At 30.3% G+C, this 12,883-nt stretch overlaps 1 protein-coding gene across 1 annotated transcript in view; it reads right to left on the bottom strand.

Moving 5' to 3' along the window:
* The window catches only part of LOC129919887 (uncharacterized), a 294,331-nt gene extending 281,651 nt beyond the window's left edge, over positions 1-12,680 (bottom strand). The window contains exon 1 of the mRNA XM_056000984.1: positions 6,987-12,680. Within this exon, the coding sequence (XP_055856959.1) occupies positions 7,463-12,616 (5,154 nt within the window). The 5' untranslated portion in view covers positions 12,617-12,680 and the 3' untranslated portion in view covers positions 6,987-7,462. The remainder of the gene's footprint in view (positions 1-6,986) is intronic.
* Positions 12,681-12,883: the final 203 nt, after the last annotated feature.

Below are 12,883 nucleotides of genomic sequence, written 5' to 3'. Positions count from 1 at the left end.
CTAAAATACTTTCGAAAAAAATTAAAAAATTAAAAATATTTCTAAATCCTTTTATATTCTATTTATTTTTAAAAAATTAAAAAAACGACCTAACACAATACAAAAAATATAAATTTAAATAAATAAAATATATTAAATAGCATTATTTGATAACAGTTTTGGTTGCGTTGAAACCAAAAAGACCTTTTTTTAGGAGATTTTTGGTTATCGAATATACAAACCTTTAAAGCGACTATAGCGCTATATCTCAGTCATAGAAGATGATTTTCTCGGTTCCACTTTTAATTATTCTATGATAGAATACTAAGTTCAGTTAAATGTATATTATTTATCTAGTTTGCCTATGTGGTTATCTAACCCTTGAATTGTCAATGTTTGGCTCGACTAATTTCTTTTTAAAATTGTAAATCTTATATCTTTTTTCTAACTATGTTTTTTTTTTGTTTTAATTTTACAAAAAAAAATATTAAAATTTTTGTTTTGTTTTACTTGATAATACTCGTGAATACCTATATCGACTTTTTTATCATGGTAGAAAAAGCTTAATAACTTCTAACTATCGAATGTTTTTTTCTGTTTATCCTTTTAGCCATTTTTCAATTTGAATTTTAAATGACAATTCAGTTTTATAAAAATATTATCGTAACTTTTTTCATTCAATAAAAAAAAAAAACAAAAACAAAAGAAAAATAAATCCTCTTACGTGAATGTCGGGTACCTTTTCAACGCTCACTAAACAAAAATTCTATGGCATAACTTTGAATAAATCATCGAGAAATGCTTTTTTTGTTTTTGTTTTTGTTTTCTTTTATTTTTTTGTTTTTATTTTATTTTTTTGTTTTGTTTAACACAATCTGACAAGCTACCATGGTAACTACCTAAGTTAACTGGGGAAATACGATAAGCCTTCAGATAAACACCGTGATTTCCATCCATTTTCACTTTGAAGATTGGAACCGAATTCATATTATACCAAACCTTCCAATTTACCACTCACCTCTGCTCTCAGCCATCAGACTCATAATATCCAAGACAATGTGTAAAGCTATACAAAATATACACAACACATGTGTTATGCATCCACACACATGTGTTTTATTATCCTTTGAGGATTAAGCAAAAGGTGAGAGTAATGGGAATATGTTTTACACCATCTCACCATCTCTCACAGTCTCACTCTCACACACCATCAGCTTCAGAGCCTTCATATTGCGCCACAAGGAGATTTGGGCCTCATTTAAGCCTCTTGAGTAATGAATTTTTGTTTCATACATATATGTATGTAGTCCGCATCCTCCTGTGTGTTGTCCTTGCTGTCCTTGATGTCCTTATAAATTCAATGGCTGCTTGTTCATTGATAAAATAACAAAAAAAAATCTTTACCTTTTCTATGTTTTCTTACCTCTATATAAATATGTAGTGTCCATCTGTGTGAGTGTGTTTATATGTGTGTAAATTATATACGAAAAAGGTTCCACAAAAGTGGGATTTATTTGCAAAAGAATAAAATAAAATTGTTTATTGTCGAAAACTGGTCACAGATCATTATGATTGATGATTCCAGAGAAATTGGATGTTTGGATTAAATATGTGGGCAGAACGAAAACGAAATGGGATGTGTCAGAGTGGCGATGATGATGACTTGTAAACCAATAACAGAAAAAAAAGGTTAATTTATAAAAGCATCAGTATAATAATGCTCTCAAAGAAAAAGGGATTTTATATAAATGTCCTTTCAGGATATTTTTTTTTCATGGAATTTTTTGTAAAAAGGATTTTATATTTCACATGCGAGATGATTGATAAAATTGATTTTTGAAATTTAAAGGTATATTGTTGGATTTTAAAAATGCTGACTTTATACTTTTGTATATGAGAAATGAATTGCAATTTTATTGAAATGATTTTATTATTTTTTTTTTTTTTTCAATTTTGATTAATAGTTACCTATATTTGTGGTGAATTTTTTGAACTCATCTCATAAATAATAATGGTAATATGGCAGAGAGGGTAAAACAACAATCTATTTCCGAATCAAAATAAAAATGAATTCGATTCAATATGTTTATCTATAGATTCTAGTATCATGTTGTGAATATAAATGCATAATTCATTTATTATTCATCAATCAAATAAAATGTATGATTTGGTTGAACCCACTTGCACTAAAGTTGTATAGAATATTTAAAATTTTAAAGTTGGAGAATTTAAGGTTTACAGCAAATAGTTTTCTCGGCTTCTTTCTGTTACAGTTAGGTTTTTCTTAACATAATAGTATTGCATTCTGGATGAATATTCCAATTAGCATCAATTTGTATTAAAAAGGAATTGTACGTCACTGCTATGGACAGTGAGATAGTGACTGCTTTTATATGAGTAAAACGAAGATACCAAACCTAAAAAAATGTACATACATGGGTTCACTATTCTAAAAGGGAATTTGAGGCACTACCTACCTTATAAATTGGTTTATCTATTAATGTGACTTTTACTCGGAAAATTGACTGTTCACCACTACATATTGTTGATAACAAGTAAATGTTCCACAAAAGTCAACAAGTTGAGTGAATTTCCAAGCAAAAAGAACATTTGGTTCAAGAAACGAAATTTTGTAAAGAAAAAAATGTTACACATACGCCACAGTGACTATTTTTATAAGCGGCATAAATGAACATCAATTAATATTTTGTTGGAATATAATTATTGTGAATTAATAACAAAGCCTTATTTGAATATCGACATGTGGCAGAATTTTTCCTTTTCAGAGAAATTATTTACATAACAATATATAGTTTATGTTGAGTCTTAAATAAATTTCTTATCAAAAATATTCATTTCAAAAAGATATTTTAATTTTAAATTCTCTTTAATTAACTTAACTTAACTTTATTTAAACATTTGCTATAAAATTAAATAATTCACCTCATTAATTTAACTTAAAGACCCTGCAAACAATTTTATATTTTTCGTAAATTTGTTTACAAAGTTAATTTATGAACTATCAGAGTTTTAAGAAAACCTTTCCGGTTGCCAAAACCTAACCTATTTTATAATCTAATCTTAATAAAGCTGTGAACTACAAAAGACCGTGTCTTCAATTAATTTAAGTTTATTAGAACAATTCATCAAGATCGTATCTTGATGAATCGGACTTAGTTAACAGGGAAACAAAAAACGCTTGCTTTCTCTAAAAAGTTTGATTATGGATTTGTTTATACACAAAATAAATTATTTCTATAGGAAATCTCTCAAAATTAATTGATCTAGAGTGGCAGTTAGATTTTTTAGTTATAAAACTTAAAGTCACAGACTAAACTTCCGTTGAGATAACATCGAAAGATTTTTAAAACTCATACAAAATAGAAATAGCTTTCCGAAGATAAATATAAAATTTTGGCATATCTGAAAAGATTTGAAATAGATAAAATTAAAATTCGAAACTTTTAGATATTTTTAAATGGCTGTACCATTTTAGGAATTGTTTACTGTAACAAAGCTGTTAAATTAACTTTGAAGCTTAAGTCAAAGTTTATTGACTTGAAATGGGTTGGTGTCAGAATTCTGCCGGTGTCAAAATTCTGTTTTACAAAATCCTGCAAAAATTTGATTTGAAAATGTAAACAAGTCAGTACTTTTAACATATTCCGCAACTCTGTTTGTCTGTGTGTGTGTATATACCTACAACCTAAATTTGTAAAAGGGATCTTCTTTAAACTTGGAAGTTAAAAGTTTTTAGTTATTCCCTTGGCTGGAAATTGATTTTTTTTTTACACGGTTTTCATTAAATATTTTGTATGTAATTTTACAAATTACATCCAATTTTTGAAATAAAAAACTTATTTTTTGAACCGTTATTAACAGCAGGTATTTGCTATAGAACTGTTTTTTTGGTTTTTAGATATCTTGTACACGACTAACCCGATTTCAACAAAAAATTTTAACCAAAAACGTTCAAGTAACCTTAATACGAACATTAAAACAATACATTTTTGGATTTTTAAAAAATATGTACATATTTACATTTTTTTTTTTTTTGGTTGGTAAAATATATCGAAATTTTGTGTTTAAGTGTTAATCTACTTTTTTTCAACATAGCATACCAAAATTCGTTTTTTTAAATGTTTGAAAATTTGTATGTATAAAAAATTATTTATTTTAAAAAACGATTTTCAAATTTCTTTTCTAAAAATTCTTGTACAAGAAAACAGATGACAAGTGTACTCCTTTTTTTTATCAAAGTCATTAAAAACGGTGTTTAATTAATTATAAAAAGAGATTTTATGTATTTTGTACTTTATTAGAAAAACTTTAACAAAATCAAATTATAATTTTCCATAAAATTTTCATAAAAAGCTTTAAGATAAGAGCAAGTACGTGCGACTGTGAAATTTTTATCTAATAAATAATAAATGCTTCTTTTATGACGTCATCACGTAAAATTATCGTCTGAAAACCAACTTTACAGATAACCAATTTTTTTTTGTGAACGCTATAACGGGTTGAAAATAAATCTCAAAAATTTTCTCTTAATATCATCATTTTTATAAAAAAAAAATAGGTTGTCTGTAAAGCTGGTTTACGGACAATGATTTTACGTGATAACTTCGTAAGAAAACAGGTTGTGTGCTTTTAAAATAAGTCAATTGAAGCGTTTTATTTCAAACAATCATAATTTACACGAAAAAGTTAAAAAAACTTGCCTTTTTTCTTTTCTCATTATATTAATTTTTTATTTTAAAAGCTTACAAAAAAAATTATACCATTTAAAAGCCAAATATTTCTTCTAAATAATAAAACCATTTTTATAATGCGCAAAAAGTATTAAAATAATTTATTAAAAAATATCATTTCTTATGAAAAAAGTGAAAAATCATTTCCATCACCCAAAAATTCATTTTTTTGATATAACAACCTATATTAAATTTTATACCACCTGAAAGCTTACTGCTTCAGATCAAAATATATATATCGATAATGTCTATTAGGTATCTACAAAAAGAGCTAGAATTTTTTGAACTAGATTAATTTTCATCAAAAAAGCAAAAAAAAAACAACATATAATTTTATGTTCTCACGCTATTGAATCAATTTTTTTCAATCACAACCTATAAAAAATTTTATATAATGTAAAAGCTTAAAATTTCACCTTTCATATGACGTCTTTCAATCTTATTTCTGCGATGCCTAGAAAAAAAAGTTAGAATTTTTTAAAGCCAACCATGTCGAAATTCCAAACTGAGATTACGGTACTTCCCACACTGGTGGCTGTTCATGATCAACAGACCTCCACAAAATAGCCAATTTTTTGAAATTTTGTTTTACCCTATTAAAAGATGGAATTTTTTAAAATCCTTCAAATGTATTTAACTTTAGGTTATTATCTTTCAAATAAGCTACAGAAAATTTTTGTATCTCTGATAATTTTTTTTAAATTTTGAATTGAAATTTTAGCCGCACTGCGAAAGTGCGAGAGTTTAACGTTAGAAAATGGCGTCACTTTTTTGTGGTGGCTGCCATAGTTCATCGATTTGTAAGACGTTAAAAAAAAAACAAAAGCAACTTCCGTGGATCAAAACTGTGTTTTATGGTTATTCTCATAGTTCACACTGCAGGCACTAGCTTTCCAATGCAGATAGAATTTTCAAAATTAGGTCACTCAGTCCAAAGTTATGAGGCAACAAACATACAAAAAAAAAAAAAAAAACAGACGAATTGAATACCTCTTCCCCTGTCGGTAAAAATATACTTCGTTGGGATGTAAAAACCTTTTAATTTTTTAATTGTTACTTTATTTTGTTTTTTTTTTCATTTTCTTTAAATACCTTATAAGCTTAGAAATGTTTAATTTAAATGCTGTTTGAATTAATATTGAAATGATTTGCATTAAAAATCTTATGTAAATTAATCAGTGTTGCCCTCCGTCCTGAGTCCTAAATTATAATTCAAGACAAATATCATTTTCTTAATTTTTTTTAAATATTCAAGTTGTTTCTTTGAGTAGAAAAGATTTGAGTATCACACAGAGAGAATTTTTAATGTCATTGCACTAAAGGAAAACATTTTTATGTGTTCGCTACACTGAACCAAAAAGGTACATAAAATTAATGAATTTGTACATTAAATTAATGTAAAAATTCATGGCAAATGAGCCAATGTACAAATTCATTAAATTTAAGAATCTTTTTATGAACAAATTCATAAGGGAATGAATCTTTCTTAAAAATTAAGAATAAGTTCTTAAATTTTAAGAATTCTGTTCATAAACGAATTCGAAAATTTTTGAACATGTTTAAGAAAAGTTTCTTAGATTTTAAGAAAAGTTTCTTACATTTTAAGATTATTTCTTAAATTTTATGATTTTTTTCATAAATTTCGTTAAAATTTAAATGAAATGTTGCTTAAATTTTATGAAAAAAATCATAAAAACTATGAATTTTTTTTTAAAGTTGTATGATTGTTTTCATAAAATATAATACGCTTTTCATTAAAATGTATGCATTTATTTATATTATTATTACCATTTCCATTCCAAGCCTTTAATTTGTTCTTAAAAAAATTGTATCCCAAACAAACAAACAGCAAAAAAACAACATAAAATCTAAAACAAAAAAAATGAAAATTGTTTTTAAAAATAAAAGAAATTATTAAGTTTAAACGTTATAAAAATGTTTTATTGATCATTATCACTATAAATTTCACTATAAAGTTAATTTTTAATTTAATTTTACTTTTTTAATGGATGCTTCATCTGGAAAGATAGAAAAAAGTTTGTATAAGTTAAATGAATATGTAGTATTTGGTTTAAAAAATCGAAATAGCTAAAAGGTTTAATTATCTTATTCTTACCTTATTCTAATCGGCAGCATTATTTATAGACTCTAGAGCTGAAAAAAAAAAAACAATACAAAATTGAATAAGTTGCGGAAAGATAAAAATATAAAGAATTTAGGTACCTATGAGAAATGTTGGAAATATTAAGTTAAAACAAAATGTTCTTTAAACTTTAGAACCTTGAAAATACAAACACCTTTTTTTATTATTATTGATTACAATTTTTATTTGATGTTCACTTGAAAGTGGTTGGACAGCGAGTGCCCATTATGCCGATCATTTAAAGGTACTTTGCCAAAAATGACAAGTCAGCATAATGAACACTCAGCGCGTGAGACTAAACATTGAACTTTTATTAAATGATCTTATTTCGTCTGGTCTCACGCAGAAGTAGGAGTTGGGTGGAAATATGATATGGTAGGAAAGGTAAAAATGGGTGATAGAATACAAAAAAATACATAATTATACTTAAAAAGAACACTCAGTGGGAACTGGTAAGAAATCATTTCCCATCGTGTCAGCAACAATGCAATGTGATAATACTATTGGTCATATGGTTACTTAAAATGATACTAAAAATGTTTACTTAACATACTCCCCCCCTTTGAGGGATCTAATCCCTCAAAAAAATTTAAAATTGTGTGTCTATTTCAAAACGAGGAGCGCTTCTTCTAGGAAGTGGTTTGGGTTTTCTTTTTTTAATAAAATAAAAAATAATGAAGCCAATCATTGTAAGGAATAATATGAAGCTCATGCTATAATGATGGTAATCGTGCGTATTTATAGAATTTACCCAGGTATCATTATCTAGGTCTTTATCAACTTCACTAATTTTGCCTTTTAAATCTTCTATCTCTTTAAAATTAGTCTCATTGCTCGGGGATGTTATGATGTTCATATTTTTCATCGGAATTTTACCTTTAATTGACTCAGAAATTTTAATAGAGGGAACAAATGAGTTTTTTAAGGTGGTATTGCTAAAGACTCGACCATTTATCACTATGTGTGGAAGTTTTAAAATACATGGTATCAAAAATTCTATAAAACCACTGTCACTTAGGGTAAGACTTTTTGTTATTCCTTCACACACCAATAAACCAGTTACAGCCTCCTTAAGAGCAAATATCCAAGTATTGGAACTTCTTAGGCTTACCCATCGATCTTGAGAGATGGATCTCGTTAAACAACAGTGACTTAAAGCACTACTCAAATGATTCAGAAGCGAGACTTCACAACTTATACCGCTGTCTCGATGAATCATTGTTGGTAGTTGTTGGTTACAGACAAAATTTTTCGTTGAGAGGAAGTGGCATGATGATAGCTGATTTTCTGTTAATTCAAAATACCTATCTCTTGTTGCAGTGACTGCTAAATAAGGGGATGATAATTCTATTATGAAACTTGAATCATTTTGAAATAGAGGAAACTGAACTAAATTAAAAAGCTGAAATTCTTGGTTATCAACCAAAGGGATCATCATTTCAAATACTATTGAGTCATTAAGACTTCGTCCTTTAATAGATGACAGCTTAAAAATATCTAATACAGATGCTGTCGGAATGTTAAGATGGGATGGAATGTTGTTCCGAATAATTTGGAGCTGTTTAGTAAATTGTGACGGCGAAATAAAATGAGGATTCATTTTGACATTATTAAGACTAAGAAGAACGTCAAGTAATGTGTCTTGCACTCTTTCGAGGTTTGAAATTGACAAAATCAAATATGAAGTTAATGCAGAAAAGCGCTGACTGACATCGATTATTTCTTGATGCTTTTCAATGCTGTTTAAGGATTTTTCGAACATGGTTTTAAAACCTTGATATTGCTGACTGAGTTGCAGATTATTTCGTTTAAGCAGATTTACGGTTGAATCTGCGATTGAGCTCTGCTTTTTAAAGAGATGCACGAGATGCTGTTCATCTTGGTTGACCAAAGAGATTTGGTGCTGTATGTCCTTAGCATCATCTTGATCCAATACCCCAAATAAGCTATGTGCCACGTTTCCTATAAAATCGAAAGGAGATCTAGCAATTCTTATCCTTTTATTGTAAGAAGTATGATAATTATGAATGAGGTCATTGTTTGATTCGATTGCTATAACTCTTTGTTTGAGAGCTGTTACTGTAGGCAAACAGTACGGATTAATTTTCAATTCATCTAAACAAATATTATCCATTCTCTGTAAATAAGTTTTCACTTCTCCTAGCTCTAGCCAATATGATGATAAATTATAAAATATATAAATGTTCCAAAAACTATTAACGGTGCTCGCACTACCTATATCTTCAAAATAAATCCCTGTGGGATGGTCAAATTGGGTTATTCTTATTGGTTCGGTATCTGAAGAGGCAGCTAATGGAAACAATAGCAACATGAAGCATAATAATGATGTTAAAGAGTTAAGGAGGTATCTCCCACTTCTTAATCTCATCAGGGGTTGTTTTTTTATTGGGATTTGTGCAGCATCCTTTTGCTGCTCTTTATGGTCAATCGGTAGGGGACAAAGATTTTGAACAGCTCGTTGATATGTGCCGGTTTCAGTCTTAACATATGCCACTCGTACTAATCCGTCTGTTCCCTTGACAACTTCGATTACACGTCCGAGCTTCCATTTCATTGGAGGCTGGTGTGCATCTTTTAAAACAACCATTGTTCCAGGTTCTAGATTTTTGGATTCCACCTTCCACTTTAATTTCTGTTGAAGAAGATGGAGGTATTCATTTGACCATCTTTGCCAAAAATGCTGTTGAATATGCTGAATCTGACGAAATTTGTCTAATCTTGAGATGTTATGATCAGTTATGTCAGGTTCTGGAAGCGATGTCAACGGAGCACCAATTAAAAAATGACCGGGAGTCAATGCCTGCATGTCATTAGGATCTGAGGAGTTAGGTGTAAGTGGGCGTGAATTCAAGATAGATTCAATTTGAATCACAACTGTGGAAAGCTCTTCATAAGTTAAAGACGCTTCTCCTAAATATTTTAACAACAATGTTTTTGCGGATTTAACAGCGGCCTCCCAAAGGCCTCCGAAATGGGGAGAACGTGGTGGAATGTGTTTCCAGTTAATTCCCATTTTTAAACAATTTGAATTAATCGATGATTGAGTTTCAGACGAATCAAGAAAATCTTGAAAATCTTTTAATTGGTTTCTTGCCCCTACAAAGTTTGTGGCATTGTCACAGAATATAGTATGGCATACACCTCGTCTTCCTATAAATCGTTTCAAGCAGTTAATAAATGATTCAGTAGTAAGGTTGCATACAACTTCAATATGAATAGCTTTTGTTGAAAAGCATACAAATACTGCAAGATACGATTTTGTTGGAGTTTTCCCTCGAATATTATAATGTGTTCGTATTGGCCCACAAAAGTCCACCCCTGAATAATAGAATGGGCGAGAAGGTACGATTCTTTCCTTAGGTAGATTACCCATTAATTGATCTATGGATTTGGGTTTCGCACGGAAACATTGGATGCATTTAGAAAGTACCTTTTGTGTTTCTCTTCCTACACTCAAAATCCAAAATTGTTGCCGAGAGATAGATACAAGTGTTCTATGGGAAACGTGTAGATGTTTTTTATGTAAGTGATCTAAGAGTAATGTGGTAACTATATTATTTTTTGGGAGTAATATTTGATTTTTTGCTTGGGAAGGAATTTCAGCATTTTTAAGTCTTCCACCCACATGTATTAACATTGTTGTTTTATCAAAATATGGGCTTATCGAAATTATGCTAGAGGTATTGCGGAGAGGTTTCCCTGCCTGAAGTGCCTTATACTCTTCGGGAAAAACACTTAATTGAACAATCCTCCATAACAAATGCGTTCCTTTCTGGATTTCTTCCGCGGTTAAAGAACCAGTTCTTCTGTTTCCTTTGCAGCGAATATTAAAATTCATCATGAATCTATAGCAATGTGCAAAAATTTTCTGCAGTGTAAAAAACGAGTTTTTATGGTTGATTGAATTTATTATATCATTTTGGATTGACATATTTAGCACTGTCTTTGGCCTTCGATGCCCAGAGATTTCTTCTGGAATCGAATACTCCATTTGTATACTTGAAGTTTGTCTTAAAAACTCAGGGCCATTGAACCAAATGGTTGATCTTACAAGATTGGGCATTCCTAACCCACGCGATATAAGATCTGCTGGATTTAATACTCCCTTTACATAATTCCAATGATTCAAATCTGATTTAGATTGGATTTTTGCTACACGATTTGCTATATATGTCTCCCAAGTATAGGAAGGTGCCTTTACCCATGTTAAAACCGTTGTAGAGTCGGTGTAATAACTGACTGATGTGATCGTCCTACTGATTATTGGAAGGATTTTTTGCACTAATTCCACCATTAGGACAGCCGCCTGAAGCTCTAACCGAGCTATAGTTGTCGCCTTTAAGGGAACGACACGAGATTTTGAACATAACAATTGAACAAAAACTTTCCCTTCATTATCAATAGATTTTAAGTAAATGCATGCGCCATATGCGCTTTCACTACTATCGGAAAATGCATGCACTTCTAATTTCGTAGCTGAGTCTATTAAGATAAGGCGTGGGATATTAATTTCACACAAAGAAGAAAATTCTGATAAATAGTTTACCCACTTATAAGCCTGTTCTTGAGGCAGATTCTCATCCCACAATATCTTAGATTTCCAAAGTTCTTGTAAAAATATTTTTCCTAGTAATATGGCTGGGCCTATCAATCCCAAGGGATCGAAGAATTTTCCCAAGTCGGCAAGAACGCGGCGTTTGGTAATCTTTAAATCATTGGGTGCATTGTACTTGTAGCAAAATTTGAATGTGTCTTCAATTGGGTCCCAAACCAAACCAAGGGTTTTAATGACCTCCGACTGATAGATTGTTAACATTCTTTCTCGATCTTGCATTGGAATATTTTCTAGAATGCGTGGATCATTTGAACAAAATTTGGTTAAATTAAAATTTCCTTGACTTAATAATTTTATTGTTTCATTGAGAAGCAACTTGGCTTCCTCAAGAGAATCTGCTCCTGTTAGGCAGTCATCCACATAGATATTTTTTGTAATAATTTTTGATGCATTAGGATATATATGTTGAAAATCATCTGCTAATTTGACCAAACATCTTGTAGATAAATAAGAGGCAGACGCCATTCCATACGTAACTGTGTTGAGCTGGTATGTTCTTAATGTGCTCTTAGGATCTGGCCTCCATAAAATGTGCTGATATGCTCTATCCTTTGGATGAATGAGTATTTGACGATACATTTTGCTAATATCGCCAGTGAATACATATTTATGTAATCTGAAATTGGCTATAACTGAAAATAAATCTGATTGGACTGTTGGACCAACCATGAGGGTGTCATTAAGTGAATACCCAGATGTCGTCTTTGCAGAAGCATCGAAAACCACCCTGAGCTTTGTTGATGAGCTCTCGGGTTTAATTACACAATGGTGTGGAAGAAAATAATTTGACTTTGGTATGTCAAGCTCTTGAATTGCAGTCATATGACCTAGATGCTCATATTCCTCCATGAAGTTTGTGTAACTTTCTTTGAGGTCTGCATTTTTTTCTAGTTTTCTTTCTAATGAATAAAAACGCTTCTTTGCAATTTCTTTTGAACCTCCTAATGTTTGGTTTGGGTCTTTCTTAAAAGGAAGTCGTACTATGTACTGACCCTGGCGTGTTGTTTCCACGTTATCATTAAAATGTTTTTCACATTTAAATTCTTCTTCGCTGTAGACCTTCGATTCAACTTCAAAATTTTCACTTTCCCACAGTGATCGGACCATTTTATCTAGTGTTCTCAGACTAGGTTTTGACACTGAATGACAATGAGAATTTTGGGAAGAATCTACAGCGCTTCCCTCTAAAACCCATCCTAATCTAGTATTCCGCAATAGAGGAAGATTGTTTGAGATTTTAAATTCTCCCGGCAAAAGAAGCTCAAAGAATAACTCTGCTCCAATTAACAAGTCTATGCGGTTGGAACTAACTGTGTTAGGGTCAGCAAGAAGAATATTGGAGGGCAATTGCAAAGTTTGCCTATCCAGAGATGC

This window comes from Episyrphus balteatus, chromosome 4, assembly GCF_945859705.1.
Source record: "Episyrphus balteatus chromosome 4, idEpiBalt1.1, whole genome shotgun sequence".
Lineage (NCBI taxonomy): Eukaryota > Metazoa > Arthropoda > Insecta > Diptera > Syrphidae > Episyrphus > Episyrphus balteatus.
The sequence above is the reverse complement of the archived record's forward strand: the minus strand, read 5'-3'. Positions and strand labels throughout refer to the sequence as shown.